The sequence below is a fragment of the Lissotriton vulgaris genome, chromosome 4_1 (genome assembly GCF_964263255.1).
Source record: "Lissotriton vulgaris chromosome 4_1, aLisVul1.2, whole genome shotgun sequence".
NCBI lineage: Eukaryota > Metazoa > Chordata > Amphibia > Caudata > Salamandridae > Lissotriton > Lissotriton vulgaris.
The window spans coordinates 394,504,694-394,520,297 of record NC_141691.1 but is presented as its reverse complement, the minus strand read 5'-3'; the positions used below and the strand labels follow the sequence as shown (position 1 = coordinate 394,520,297).

Genomic DNA, 15,604 nt, shown 5'->3' with positions numbered 1-15,604 from the left:
GGAAAAATTGGAATGGTGTATGAGGACAATGAAAAAGCAAAATTACTGATTGGATAAACATTTACGTCTATAAATATTCATAACAAAAAATAATGCATCATGCTCAAAGATAGTAATATTAATTAAAGAAAGGCGAGTGTTTAGGTGGGTGCAATATATTTACAGAAAAAAGCCTGTCTACAAAAAGGCAAAAATGTGGGACCAGATAAGTAGACGCCTATGTTACTGGATTCACCACTAAGATCCATGTTCAATTGTCTTCTGGAGAATTGATGGAGCAGGGAGGGCTGCAGTAAAGAGGATGATTTATCATTACACAAATCCAGGGCAGTGGGTGAAGGTTGTAACTAAACCAGACTCAGGATATTTGTTTTTGGTGGTGGGCAAAGTAATGAAAATGCTTCCAAAAAGAAAAATAGCAAATTTCCATGAACTGACAAGATTATATGATCCAAGGCAAGATTAGTTTTAAAATTACCTTTAAACTAATTTGTGATCTCTACCAAATCTATTTTCCTTCCACATGGGCTTGAAACCTTCCTCTTATTCAACCATGAGTTTCTAAGAGACAAAGATGACTTCCCTCAACCAGGAAATCTTCTGGGGCCTTATGATAAGCAATAGCATATTTTTGAGCCTGTTTTATGTGCTTTAACTTTCTAAAATACATACTTTTAACTCTGAATTTCACGGTAAACAGCAATCCGTGATTTCCTCTCTCTGAGCTCTGCTGTCTTCAGGGCACACATTATCTTGGAGAAATTCCAGATGAAATGTCTATGCTTCAGAAAGTGCTTTCACCTATCAACCAGCATGCAGCTGTGCCTTGTGTGAATGCATGCCTTCATCATACAGCCTCTGATCTATTGGTTTTGCTTGTTTTCCTCTGATGTATAGAGTATGCGTTTCCAGCCTCCTAGCCTTACTCCAACTGCTTAACTGACCGATTTCCCCCTTCTCTATCCCATTTATCTTCTCCATTGTTTTGGTATTGTGTTTAATGCTTTGTTTCACATACTCTTCCCAGTATCTCCCTTCAATCTTAGCCTGGGCAGCACCATACTGAAAGACAAACATGGTCTGTCTCACATCTACCATTCTCCATTCCGGTAGGTACAGCTATCATCAATAAAAATCACTAAAATGTCCCTGCATTTGAGTATTGTGTTTCTTGTGGTAATTAATGTGTGTATCATTGCTGCTAGCTAATCTTGGGTGGACAGGAGTTTAATCTGGCTAATTAAGTATGGTAAATGCAGAGTTTTAAAATGTTGCCTTTTACATGAAGTAGTGAACCCTCCATTGACACATAAACAACAATATTAAACCCTGTCATGAAATAATTCCCAACCCCCCCATATCCTCTCACTTTACCTGGAAGAGCCTTGTTCTACATATATAGGCTTCTCCCTGACAAAACAGAGGTCCTTACTCATCATGTCCCCAGAGCTGGTGCCTCAGCCTGTCTTCATTGATGGGCAATATCCCTCTTCACTATTGCTCGGCCCATCCTAACAAATGTTCTTTCAGCATGTGTGAACCCTTCATCATCAGCCACATTAAGAAGAGCCATTTTGGGTGTGGGACAGACTAGGTAGGCAAGTATTGCACTGAGTGTGGTAACAATATCATCCCAATATGTACAAAGGACTTCTAAGTCCCATACAATATTCAGAAAATCACCCACCACCACACTGGCAGGGGAGGTTATGCATCTGTTCCTCACTGCTAGGCAGTGAATGTAATGCGTTGGTTCCTTACTGGCAGGGGAGGTGATGCATCAGCTTCCAGACATGCGGTCTCGGGTTCCCTTGCGTGGTGTCAATGAAGAATCTAGTCACGATGCATCAGTGCAACATCGATGAAGCATGCTCTACATCGATTCCACAGCAACGAAGCAGGTGCTGTATCGGAGTCAGAGCGGGTGCCATGGACGTCTGTGACACAGTGCTTGAAACGTATGCTGCAGTGATTTTTCTGACGCACTGTGATGGCAAGCTGGGGCCTGCGGTAAAGGCCATGGTCAATGCGTCAAGCGGGAACTACGCTTTGCGGAAGGCTGCGATGACGCATCGATCTTTTACAGTGGGGCATCGATAAAACAGGCACTGGGAGCCGATGCGTGGATTTTCTTCTTAAGATCACCAGATTACACTTCCAGGGGTCAGGGAACTGGTTTTGGCACCACTTGGAAAGTTAGGGCTCTCATCAGAAGAGCCAATACACTAGCAGGTGAAGTCTTTGATGGTCCTGAGACTTCTTAACAGGAGGCAAGCTCAACTCAAGCCCTTGGCGAGCCTTGGAAGCAGGATACAGAAAGCAAAATCCAGTCATGTCAGCCCCAGGCAGAAGCAGCAAAGCAGAAGGCCAACACAGCAAAGCAAACAGTACATGTGACAGCTCCTGACAGCTCCTCCAACTCTTCTTCCTGGCAGAATGTCCTCAGCTCAGAAGTGTTCTGATTTTGGGGTGTCAGAGGTCTAATATTACCCTCTGTTGTCTTTGAAATAGGCATACTTCAAAGGAAAGTCTTTGCAGTGCACAAGACCCTGCCTTTCCCTAACCAGGCTCCGGACACCATACAGGGGAATGGAGACACCTTTGTGCAAGGACAGGCACAGCCCTATTCAGGTTTCAGTGACAACTCGTCCCACCACTCTTTCTCAAAAAGCCCTTCGGCCTGTTGATGGACCATCAGAATATCAGAATATGCCGGGCACACCTCAGCTCCCTTTGTGTGACTGTCTAGATTGAATGCACATGAGCCCAACTGTCAGTAAGCCCAGACGTGTATTCTAAAGTCAGCCAGAGGCACAGAATGGTTAAGCAAGAAAATGTCCACTTTCTAAAAATGGCATTTTCAAACACACAATTTTAAAACCAACTTCACCAAAATATGTATTTTCAAATTGTGAGTTCAGAGATCCCAAACTCCAAATCTCTGTCTGCTCAAATGGAAAAATGCATTATGCACACATTATAAACATTACAATGCTGTACTCTGTTCACTTGCAATACCTTTATTTCTTCTTACTGATAAGAACTGACTAATGTCCGCTCTGGATGTATAATGGAACTGACCATATTCCTGATTAATGAATTCCATCTACTTGAAAGATATTTCAAAGCAATCCCTACGTTACTCTATTGTGAGAGAAAGGCCTTGCAATAGTGAAAAATGAAATTAGCAGTGTTTGACTATTAGGACATGTAAAACACACGAGTACATATGCCTGATTAATGGACTCCATCCATTAACTCCTTTATCAGGAAATACTCACTAATGAACATGGCATTGACATGGCAATTATTGTTAGAAACTCTTATCAGTAAATAAGACAATTTTCAAAACTCCTTTTCAGGAGAATGGCTATGTTGAGCAGTAAGATTTGACTCTTTTATCTTCTTCATTATGTTACTGTATTACCCTCTTCAAGCATCTCCAGAAAAAAAACTGAAGTAGTGAAACATATTTGTAATGTTAGCATCAATACCTATCATACCTTCCTGTTGAGATATTTTCATTTTTTTTAAATCCCCAATGCCTAGTATTGTATGTCTTGCAACATTTGTTCTCTTATATACTTACCATATAAAATTGTAAACCTACGATCAAATAAGTTGCTAGATGCAACCATTATTTATGTGGATTTATGAACTACCATCAAGGAACATGTATAATTGCCCCGGGTCGATCACCTTGCAGTTCCGTTTTCTTTATATTTAAACTTACATGTCCCCCCCTAAAAAAGTGAAAAACAAGAAACTGTCTAGAAATTGGAAACAATTGTTAATTTGGTACTGCTTTATCAAGCCTGCCTCCCTAGAACCTTGTCTTGTATAGATCTGAGCCATAAATGAACTTCAATACACTTTCAATTACAAGATATTAGCTTGCCTTGATGCTACAATACTTGTAGAAACGGTTTCTCGTGCTTTTAATACCAAACGCCATTAGAATCCCTTGTTCACTTCTGAAATATCTGTTTTGAAACTCATGACATGATGTGCACAAAGATGCTGTAAAGGCAAGTATAACCCTAATTGTAAAATACTTTATAATCAAGAAACCTCTATGTAGAAGAAAAAAATCAAGAAGCCAAATATGAATATTATTACTCATAGATAACTCGAGACCCTAACCTAGCCACAAACTTTTGTAGGTTTATTTATTTTCTCTTTTGTTCAGAGTAAAGTTCCCTCTGCTTGGAACTCAGAACCAATTGTCGTCTCTCCGAGTCTGCGATCCTGCGTACTATTGTCCCATTTCTTTGCTTCTCTATTTTGTAGAATTATTGGAAACGCTGTTTTTTCATCCAACTTCAGGCATTTACAGAAGACAATAATTCCTTAAACTGTTTTCAAGGGGGCTTTATCCTAACTGTAGTACAGGACTGGTGGTGACATCAATATTGAACAACCTTTAGCAGGCAGTTGTTATGATGAAACATACACCTTTAGCTCATGATCCGTCTGTGGTGGTTGACATCATTGACTATTCCATACTTTTGGCAGGAGCTCATACCTTTGGTCTCAAATGGAATGAACCATTTTTTTCTAAAGGTTCTACAACCTTTTCTGTACTGAGAGCTACTTATTGTTTCAATGAAACGCATTAAGAGCCACTAATAATATTAGTGTTGGATAATCTCGTTTTTTATATGTATATTAATTCAAACAAGCTAAACCTTTCTAAACCATTCTGAGAAGTCTCGCTTGTTATTTAATAGCGATATTTCCCCTCTTGCATAGACCTTACAAAATATGAGGGTACAATTTTATGTACATGCTGGTGACACTCAGTTTCTGTTCAAATTGGCTTCAGAAAATGCTAATTCCATTACTCTTAGTAGTTTTTCGCACAATGTTCTTGCTTTTCCCAATTCTTAAATGGCTTCCACCTTTCTAAAATTGAACAACGATAAGACGAAGGTGCTTGTCACACAGAACCTCACAGATTTTTAGCATACTAAATTCTGACCCTGCACTCTGAACGTTTCTCTGTCCCCAATTGAAGATATAAACACTCTTGGGAGCCAATTTGCTTGCTAGTCTCTTTTTAAAACCTATGCTATTACCATTTCTATCACTTGTGTTTGGCACCTTAAGTTGTAAAGAAAAATTATTTCTGTTACCCAAAAGGGTCCCATAAACAGGCTGTCACTACCTCATTCAATCGTACCTGTACTATGCAAACGTGATTTTTTAACCTCCCTAATCAGTAAACTTCAAGTAGTTTAAATCTCTGCTGCCCGTTTAGTAATGGACTGTTTTCCTAAGAACCAGATTGCCATTTTCTTAGCTCATGTACACGGGCTCTCAATTGAACATAGTCCTCTATTCGAATCCCAGCTAATTCTTCATAAGATTCTGCTGGACAGGCCCCACTTTTCTAGTCAATAAATTCAGCTTGCACTCTCCAACCAGCACTTTTACGTTCTGCCACTTTACGCTCCTCAGGCAAACATCTCTTTTTCCTACCAATAGTTCAGGACTAAAAACTTTTGGCCAGAGGGCCTTCTCTTAGGCAGACACCAGAGAATGGAACCTTTCCCCCATTTCCCTCAGGATGCAATTTTCTACTACTCTTTTTAAAAAACATCGGAAAACCTGCATGTTCAAAGCTGCCTTCAATCTTTATTAGTTGTGCGTATGTACAATCTTGAGTGAATTGGCTGTTATACTGTGTAGTGCCAAGACGTTATGGCATTTGTGAGCTTAACAAACAACATATGACATAGAAAAAGCCCTTGGCACTCCCACACACATAGGACTTTACAAAGTTCTTCGAAAATCAAATTCATTTTATCTTTACACTAATCCACACATAACACTTCTAAACTAAATATTGAAAAAATGCAATACAAACCTCAAATCGGTCCTGTTCGATAGTTATAAGGCCTCAATACACACGCTACAGTTATGTAGCTCTTTAACTTTGTTAGGTCAGTCCTACTACACGCATAATTACATTTTATATTTTCACAGGTTTGGTAAATGTCTTTTTAATACGCCCATAGATCCTAATGTTTTGATGTGTGCAAGTGAACAGTTAAGTAAAACTATCTTTTTATGGGACTACACATTATAATAATGGCTCTTGGCAAGCTAAGTACAACGAAAATATAATTTACCTGTTCATTTCTTCAAGGCAGTCCGTTGCAAAGAAGAAACTCTTAATTTTCGGGTGGCAGGCTTTAAAAGCACTGTAAAAAAATAGAAACAACGAATACAAGAAAGTATTAATGTTATTCTGCTCCAATGTGCCACAAGTGATTTCATCTCTCTCACTTTTTATTAACAAACAATTCGATATATTTGATAAATGTGATATTAAGTTAGGCTTTAATAACTGCAATTCAAATATACTGTGCAATATTGCCTATTTTAATATTTATCATAGGAAAGTAACATCATTGATTTAGGTATTAAGGCTCTGATCATGAGTTTCACGGATATAGGCGTGGGGCACCGCAGGGCTCAATCACTCATTCTGTCAAGTATTCCCATACCTACATCTGGGGATTGCAAGTTATTTCTTTCAGACTGAGGAATATCCGAGACATGGTCTTACTTATTGTAGGAGGGGGTTACACATGTGCAGAGGCTGTTTAGAGGGCTGTGATTTTAGGGGATGGGGTGGAGACAGGGGGGGGGACACACAGCAGATGAGTGAAAAGGTTTGCTGCTTTTCAGACTGTGATGAGAGCACAGGTGGGAACAGGTTGCAGCAGCTACCCACAGCTCCATACAGAGGTCTCTGGGCCAAGAATTATTTGGTCCATGGTTTACAGACCCAATAATTCTGAGACTAGAGACAATGGGAAAGCCAGAATGGCCTGGAGTGGTATGCCTCAGCAGTTTCAATAAATGTTCTTTAATAAAAGGTTCAATCGGCGATCATTGATCCAAATAAGGCTCAAAGGAAACTTGATTTCCCTTCTTCTACACCTATGAATTAGGCAAAATGAAAACTGAGCATGAAATCAATTTTTCTCGCTCACCACCTGAAGTTCAACAAAAGAGTGACTGACACTTTTTCTGTGTTAGGGCTAAGCGAATTAGCATTTATTTTAAATTGAGGTTAAAGATGACAACTTAAAAACAAATTGCCGACACTGCATATTGAAAACAACATTCTCCATTGTATTTAGATTTGAGAGGTGCAAACTATTTCTTGCTGGAGAATTATTTATATGCTCATTTTCATTAAAGATGTTTTTTTTAATATAAAGATATTTTGTGGCTAGATAAATTAACGTCGTACATGCAAACAAACAGAAATGATTGCCAAAGTAATATCACACAAAGTCCAATGAGTCAAAATGGGTGCCTCACGGGAGAGGGGTTGCTGTCAAAAGCTTCGCAAATCAAACTAAATTCAAGAATTGCAAAGAGGTCCCCGAGCACTCCAAAAGAATCAAGATTCATAGTTATATTGTATCTTCTGGTGATTTTATTTTAATTGCGAGTAACTCCCTTCTCTCAAACTCTAGCCAGTTTCATCCCAGGCCAAATTGCCAATTGCTTCATCAGTTCCCGCAGGGCTCACCGTAATCTGGGCCTAAGGGTTGTTAGTCATGTCCTCTAGTTTTTAATAAATCACTTCACAGAAGCATTTAGTAAATTCCTAAATATTTCTAATTTGGGCAGGACTGGGAACGGATTAACAAGCACGTTAAGTGATTTTTGTGGGGCATACAGTGTGGGTGGAGGACCCATAAAGTACTAGCTGACAAATAGAGGAGAAGTTACTTCTCTGGAGGAAACCATAGAGGACTTCAAGGGCTGAACCTTTTGGGGTAGAATGTGTGGGGCACTCCCTGAAAGAATAAACGTCATAAGTAGGAAACTCTTTGCAGTCCCCCTCAATTGCAATCCATTGAAGCCAGCACTTTGGAGAGTGTGTGGTTCTTTCAGTGTTGCATCTTGAGACAAAGGTATAGTATTTGTAATATGAGTGACATGCTACTAAAATGTGTATTCTTTGATTATCGGCCCATGTGGATATTGGAACCTAACAAAGGTGTGTCGAACATTTCCTCAAAGTTGTGGTTTTGAAGGAGGTCCATGGTCTTTTGGTGACAGCGTGGAGAGTTGTCAGGGTATTCACCAAGGATGCTGTAGGGGAGAAGGTGGACTTGGGCACTCTTCTTGAAGAGTTGCTGGACCCCCAACAGAGCAAGCAATTCACCAAGGCAGAAAGAAGCAGAACCCCTAAACTGGTGGTGTTCGATTCTAGAGCACACATGTTCCCTGATTTAAGCATGAATACCTTGTGACATAGATATGGTTTGCAGGACTTGAGAATAGAGTTTCTTACTCTTGGTATAGAGGCCTCCCTGAAAAAATAGTTTATTACTCTTGGCATGGAGGTGTCCCTCTGGATTTATGTAAAACTGAGATTGATAGAATGGTAGAAACGTTTGATGTTATCAAATCCTATTGTGTCTTCAGATTTACTTGTCATAAAGAAAGAAGAGGGAGTCATATAAAGACTTTACTGTGAGCTTCCAGAAATATTGACATTTTGGATGGGGAGCTTTGTAATACGGCTAGGTCTGAAGTTATTCCCCAGTCCAGGAGAGCTGATTATGTTTATACTTGCATATATATTAAACAGTATGATTATAAGCAAGATGTAAAACCTGGGTTGCCCCGTTGTGACTTCTTAGCTTCCTTCACCAAACTACCTCACCCTCCCACTTTGTACCTCGTTCATTGTCTCAGGTTATTGAGCCAATAATTTCGATGTAAATATTGTGATGTTCTGTTTTCGTAACTGGTCATGGTAATGTTCTAATATGTGATACAGCACAACATTCATTGCATTGCATCTCCCTGTATTTTGTTAGGCTTGTTTTAATTGGTGACTATCTATATTATTTCTTGAGTACCAAATAATTTACTGACTAGTCCATTTAAAAATGTAAACATAAACAAACAATACCAGGGGGAAGGTGGAGAGGTGGTCTGGCAGCCCTTATTAAGATCAGCTATCTGTTTCATTGGGCAATTGCTAGAAATTAGTGGGGTGAATAACTTATTATTACATGTACGTCCTTATCCTATATTAGCCCGTCTGCGCCCGTCCGCGCCAGACCGGGCCCAGGGGCCGGTTATGCTGGCCATACTATTACATACTCGGCCACCGCTTTAAGGGACTGGCAGTCGCCCTGCCTCTCACCCTCCCCCTCTACCATCAGACGCATCACCATGGCCGGCATCGGTCAACCAGATCGGCACTTCACCAACCTGGCCGTATCGTCCAACTTGCCCATTCAGAGCAACTCCACTATCAGAGTTCTTTACCTAAACACTCGATCTTTGGTAAAACACCATGCTGATATCTTCATTCTTCTCTCGAACGAAAAACCTGATGTCCTCCTGCTCACTGAAACGTGGCTAACCGCAGACTCACTCCCTGACATACTGGCAACCCTCCCTCCAGATTATTACATCCTCCGCGCCGACCGGCCAGGAAACCGTCCTGGGGGTGGGGTAGCCGCCATAATTTCCAAACACCTGCACTCCACCCCGACTCTATCCATCCCCCTCCCGGGAGTTGACAATTTCATCTTCAGCCTGAACACAGATAGCGGGGCCCTAACCTTTCTCCTTCTCTACCGCCCCCCTCACCCGATGCCTAATTTCGCAGCCACTTTGTCTGATCTGTTGATCAACCTTCTCACCTCCCACCCCAGATTCGCCCTTGTCGGCGACCTCAATTACTGGTTCAATGACCCCGATGCTGGACCCCACGCCTTGGAGACCTTTGAGGCCCTCTCCAGCCTGAACCTGTCGCAACAAATCTCTTCGCCCACACATATCAAGGGCCGTATCTTAGACCAAATATGGACCCAAAACCTCACTCTTTCCTCCCCTTCCGTCTCACCCTGTATTTGGTCCGACCACCATCTAATTGATACTACCTTCTCGATTAGCGGCCACTCCCCCACCCCTAGGATGGCTGGTGGTCTATCCCGCAAATGGAATGCCTATGACGCTGAAGGATTCATCATGAACCTGTCAGACACTCGCCCTGTCTTTGTCCCATGCATCAATGTGGACAATCTAGAAAACATTACTTCCCTCTGGCTGCAGTCAGCAAGTGACAAATTTGCCCCTCTCACCAAATTTCCCCCGACCAGACATCAACACTCCCACAGATGGTTCTCGGATGATTTAAAAAAACTTAAATTGATGGTACGTCAATCGGAAAGGGCCTGGAGACGTAACTATTCCGAACCAGCTAGACTACAATATACTTCAGCTCGCAGAGACTATAAAATAGCCATAGTATCTGCCAAATCGACCCATTTCTCGGATAGAATCTCCTCCTCAGACAACAAATCAAAAGAAATCTTGAAAATCATGAACGAACTAACATCTGACGACAGAACACTCCCAGGCCAGACTCCCACCCAAGAATCCTGTGACGCCATCAACCTTTTTCTCACCGAAAAAATCAACAAAATCAAGGCATCCATTCCCACGGTCCCTCAATTCATCACTCTGGAAACCCCACCTAACAACACTTCTACGCTCACTGAACTTCCCCCCATCAATGTTACCTCCCTAGTACAGCTTGCCTCCCGGATAAAATCTGGATCCCCGCTTGACGGCTGTCCTCCATCAGTCTTGCGAAGAGTCTGTCATTCTTTACCGGAATGCATTCTACCCCTCCTGAACTGCTCACTCAGCACAGGCACTGTCCCGAGTTCCTTCAAAAAAGCAGTCCTCGTCCCGCTACTGAAGAAACCTGGCGCAGACCCAGCAGAATTGTCCAATTACCGCCCTATCTCGCTCCTGCCTTACTTCTCTAAACTCCTTGAAGCACATGTCACCAGGTGCCTCTCCAACTTCATTGAGTCTTCATGCTATCTGGAGCCTAATCAGGCCGGGTTCAGACCTTCTTTTTCTACCGAAACTGTCATTCTGGCTGTACTCGACACGCTGAGAAGAAATGCCGACTCAGGAACCCCCCAGGCTCTCGTCCTCCTAGACCTCTCGGCCGCATTCGACACGGTTGACCACAACATCCTGCTTAACCGTGTCGAACAGGCTGGCATCCACGACTCCGCTCTCAGCTGGATCCGTTCCCTCTTGACTGACAGATCCCAAGCTGTCCGCCTGGGCCCTTATTCTGCACCTATGACCCCCACAACCTGTGGAGTCCCTCAGGGCTCCTCTCTATCACCCCTGCTGTTCAACTTATACCTCTGTCCCCTACTCCACTCACTTCGCAAGTGGGACATTACAGTTTTTAACTATGCAGATGATCTGCAGATCATCTTTCCACTCAACTCCCCCGATGCAATAGACAACTTCCACTCTGCTATGCGCCACATACTAGAGTGGATGAATTCCAACCAACTGAAGCTGAACCCCGGGAAAACTGAGCTCCTCCTCCCAGGCGCCAGTCTCTCTGCCTGGGGCACTCACTTCTGGCCGTCCGAATTGGGCCCCCCGCCGCCCCCTTCCACCTCTGTCAAAAGCCTCGGCGTTATAATTGACGCCGAGCTCTCCCTCCGACCCCACATTAGTTCCGTGATCTCATCCTGTTCCTTTCAGCTTAGGAAGATCCGGAAGGTCTGCCATCTCCTTCCCACGCCGGCCCTGACACAGGTCATCATTTCTCTTGTGCTCTCCCGTTTGGACTTCTCTAATAGCATCTACCATGGACTCCCCAAAACTCTCCTCCACCGTCTCCAGGTGGTTCAAAATCAGGCAGCCCGGATCATCTTCAAACTTCCCAAATGGCAATCTGCCAGACCCATGATACACAAACTGCACTGGCTACCCATTGAACAAAGGGTGGCCTTTAAGTTGGGCTGTCTCACGTACAAAGCCCTCAATTGCCCCAGTCCTGCCTTCCTGGTTTCTCTGATCACCCCCTACTGTCCAAATCGCAACCTCCGCTCTACCCATCTCAAATCACTCAGTATACCTAAAACCAGAACCAATAAGTTCGGCGGACGAAGGTTCGCATTCTTGGCCCCAAAATTCTGGAACTCCCTTCCCCTGTGCATCAAATCTAGCAGCTCCCTCCTCCATTTTAGGAAGCTGCTAAAAACTTTTCTCTTCCCCCCACCCTGCTAACCCTGCACTAACCCTCAGTTCTGGAATTTGATGTCTCACAGCGCCAGGAAACCCACGGTGTCAGTGCGCTTTATAAATCCCATTTAATAATAATAATAATATTGACGTTGACGATATAACTTACCTGTCAAACCCCTGATATGTGAGGTATTTTTCTATGTAGTTTTTTGATCATATATTTTCTCTACTTATTATGATTTTTAAGTTGGATTTTGGATTTTAACTATTAGGTATCTGTCCCATCAGCTGGTAATTTTCTGAGCTAGTCATCGCTTTGATTTTTTCACAACCTACATATGCAAATTGGTACACCCACGACCATATCTGGACAATAGACTCCAACAATGAAAATCTTTGTCTTGAATCTTTTTTAAGTCTGATTACCTATTGATTACATTTAGGAAGGCCATGGGAATTATAGGATAGATATTGTGGGTATTAGAAATGGATGTCAAGTCCTTGCCATGGTAATCTCTAGTCATGGCTGTCTGCCAGGCCCATCTGGTATTTGACAAGATTTGTCCAGAGAAGAGGTGATTTATCAAGACATTGTATAAGCCTGAGACTATTCCTCAGTATGAACCCCAGGTCAATGTAGCACAAGCTTGGTGATTAAGCCAATGCCATGTTTCGTATAGTAAACATGCCTTTTAGGGAGTTAGTTAATTGATGCAATTGCCAATGGAATGCCTATTTTAGTGAGAATTGTATGTATAAATCTCAGGTTCGTCCTATGCTGGCATACGGATTATGCACAGACTATTCTAATCTTCTTGAAAACCATATCCAGCGTAGATCTAGTCTATATTTCATTTCAGGATTCACTTATCAACGACTGATGCATTCTAGTCCTTGTATGCCTTACCAGTTGTTGAGGGCTGGAAAGGAGATTCTAAGTGAATCTAATTCTAATTCAAGGGGAGAGGTGTGGCGCCGCGACCAGGGTGACTGACGCTGGAATCTGGGGATCACGGGTCGATCCCCGGCGCCAGCGGCAGATTAGCCCAGCACCATGTGACTCTGAGCAATAGCTTGCTTAATCTTCCCGATGGCCCCCAGCACCTAGAGACCCTTACGGGTGATTGTTCTCGCATTACAAATGTGGATTATTAATTATTATTATTATAATTATACTTGAATAATGAGTTACCACCTCATGCATGCCCCTGTGCTTCCTCACATAAATTGCTGCCATATTCTCAATAAAGATCCTTTCCATTATCCATTCTGGAGCTTACTTCTAGTCCCCATGTTGCTTTATTGAATTTCAAGGCATGCCATCAGGCAAAGAACAGGAGTGGGAACTTTAACTGTTCTCGCCTGTCCCATGATTCACCTGGCGTGCAGCTGTTCTGTATTTCAGTCCATCCCACATTGTGTAATTGGGAGCTCCTGCTTTCCACTCCAGTTATCTGCAATGGTAAATTGTTGAAAACTTAGGAAGAATCCTGAATTCCGCTATTGCTCTTGCAGTTCCTGCCTTCTCCCCTGTGGTTGCCTTGTTCGGCACAGAGATTTATTGGCTTCTTCTTTGCTTCATAATCTCTCCTTGTTTCTGTATTATCTTTCTACCATGATATCCTTAATTTCTTCATTTTCCCTTTTGCATTTCTGACCATGTATTTGCTCAGTTTTGAGTGGGACCTTTTTTACTTGAGTTGTTACCTGTGGTTAAACATGTTCTGAATTCCTGTGGTAATTCCATATATCAGCAGGGTATTGCCTGCTCCAGTGCCTTAGGGTACATCCTCATGTTTCTTGTTCTGAATACTGGTTCCAGTTTTCCTGTAACAACAGGACATTACCTTTTCGCATTGCATGTTGGGTACAGCCTACTGGTGATCTCTAAATTTCACATACTTGATTTCTGAAGCCCTGTTCATAATTTCTTCTTTGTTTTCTTCCCGTCTCCTTGCTGTCTCTATCGCTCCAAGATATTCCACCAGTGTAGTTTCTATCTTTATTCTCTGTCTCCCATTCTTTTCTATTATCTGTTTTTGATCATTATTCATCCAGTATTTGGGTTAATCTTTCCGCTCTGGGGTCCCATTCTATGCCAAAGTTCTATCCACCAGCTGCAACCATAAGTGACACACAGGTTTTTGTGGGCACTTGTCCCAGAGGTAAAATGTCACATTAGGGGCTCAAGCTGTAGTGTTTTAGTGACGATGATCACTCATGGACTCAGGAAGAAAGACTTGCGAAACAGATATGTATAGGAGAGGTGCCTTTGGCATCTTGTAACAATACATGTAGATGCGGCGGATCCTGTGGAGTTTGGTGCAGCTTGCTGGTAGGGTTAGGACCCTGGAAGGGTAGTAGTGTGAAACTCTGTGTCTCCTTAGAAGGTTCCGGTCTGATCTTGCCACAGGTAAGGGTACAAAGGTGGCTGCGTGGCCTTGGTGCACCTCTGTAGGTAAATTAATGGAGTTGCATACCAAGGCCGAGTGGGGTGAGCTGCATCTAAAGGTGATTTTAATCATTCTCTTGACTTTGGTGTGGTTTACTTCCTTTGTTGTGCATTGCCCCAAATCAAGTCAATCTCCCTTCACTACTCCTGAAGCCCCTTTGAAATATAGAGTTGATCAAGGGTCCAAACTTTCACCTAATCTTTTTTACTTAAATTTTGCGCCTCTAGTCAAACTCTTTCATTCCAAAGGTGCCAACTTATACATGTATAAAGACAAAAACTAATTTTTAGTCACATTGGGAAGTGGTTTTCCATCTGGTGCATTCTTTAAAAAATGTATAAGATGCATCTGGGGCTGGTTTAAGCTTAATGCAGAGAAAACTGAAGTAATGGTTGTAAATGGGAATGCTGATATGTGGCTTGACACTTATCAATCAGCTGAACTAGGCTCCAACTTGGTCTGTGTGTTAAAATAATATTATATTGTCTGACCTGTGTGCCCTGGTGGAGAGTTGTTTCTATCAACTGAAGATACTTATGAATGGCATAAACGTTCCCAGTGAAGATTAGAAAATGTGGGCTATCTAAGTTATTGATGATTTCAATTTGGATTACGCCAAAACTCGTTACTTTGGTGCACCTGATAAAAAGCAGAGCAAGTAGTCCTCGGCAGCATGTCTGCTATTAGCAGCATGTAGAATTAGAAGTACCTTTCCTCTTTCTTGGATCTGGATCTCAATCAGAGAAAGTATGACATTTAAAATGGTACATCCTGTACATAAGGTGAGTTATGGAAATTCACTGTAGTTTATACAGAAACAGATCACTACTCCCCATTCCAATAGATCTCTACATTCGTCTTCACCTAGCCTTATGGTAACACCCAAGTTCTAGAACAATGGATTGCTACTTACCATCCGGCTTAATCTCTACGCTCTTTATTAGGCAACCTCATGATTACACTAAAATACTACAAAAACTGACTTTTCTGTCATACTTTTTAAATTCTATCTGCTAGGTTGCAGAATTCCAGGCCCAATGGCTTGTAATGTGATGAGTGTCTAAGTAAATTCAGATGCAATTAAAAAATAT

General features: G+C 42.1%; 1 protein-coding gene across 1 annotated transcript in view; it reads right to left on the bottom strand.

Annotated features, from left to right (window-relative positions):
- LOC147718790 (connector enhancer of kinase suppressor of ras 2-like) overlaps positions 1 to 15,604 on the bottom strand; it is a 1,944,591-nt gene that overhangs the window by 340,185 nt on the left and 1,588,802 nt on the right. Inside the window, exon 20 of the mRNA XM_086967239.1 lies at positions 6,135 to 6,206. Within this exon, the coding sequence (XP_086823365.1) occupies positions 6,135 to 6,206 (72 nt within the window). The remainder of the gene's footprint in view (positions 1 to 6,134; positions 6,207 to 15,604) is intronic.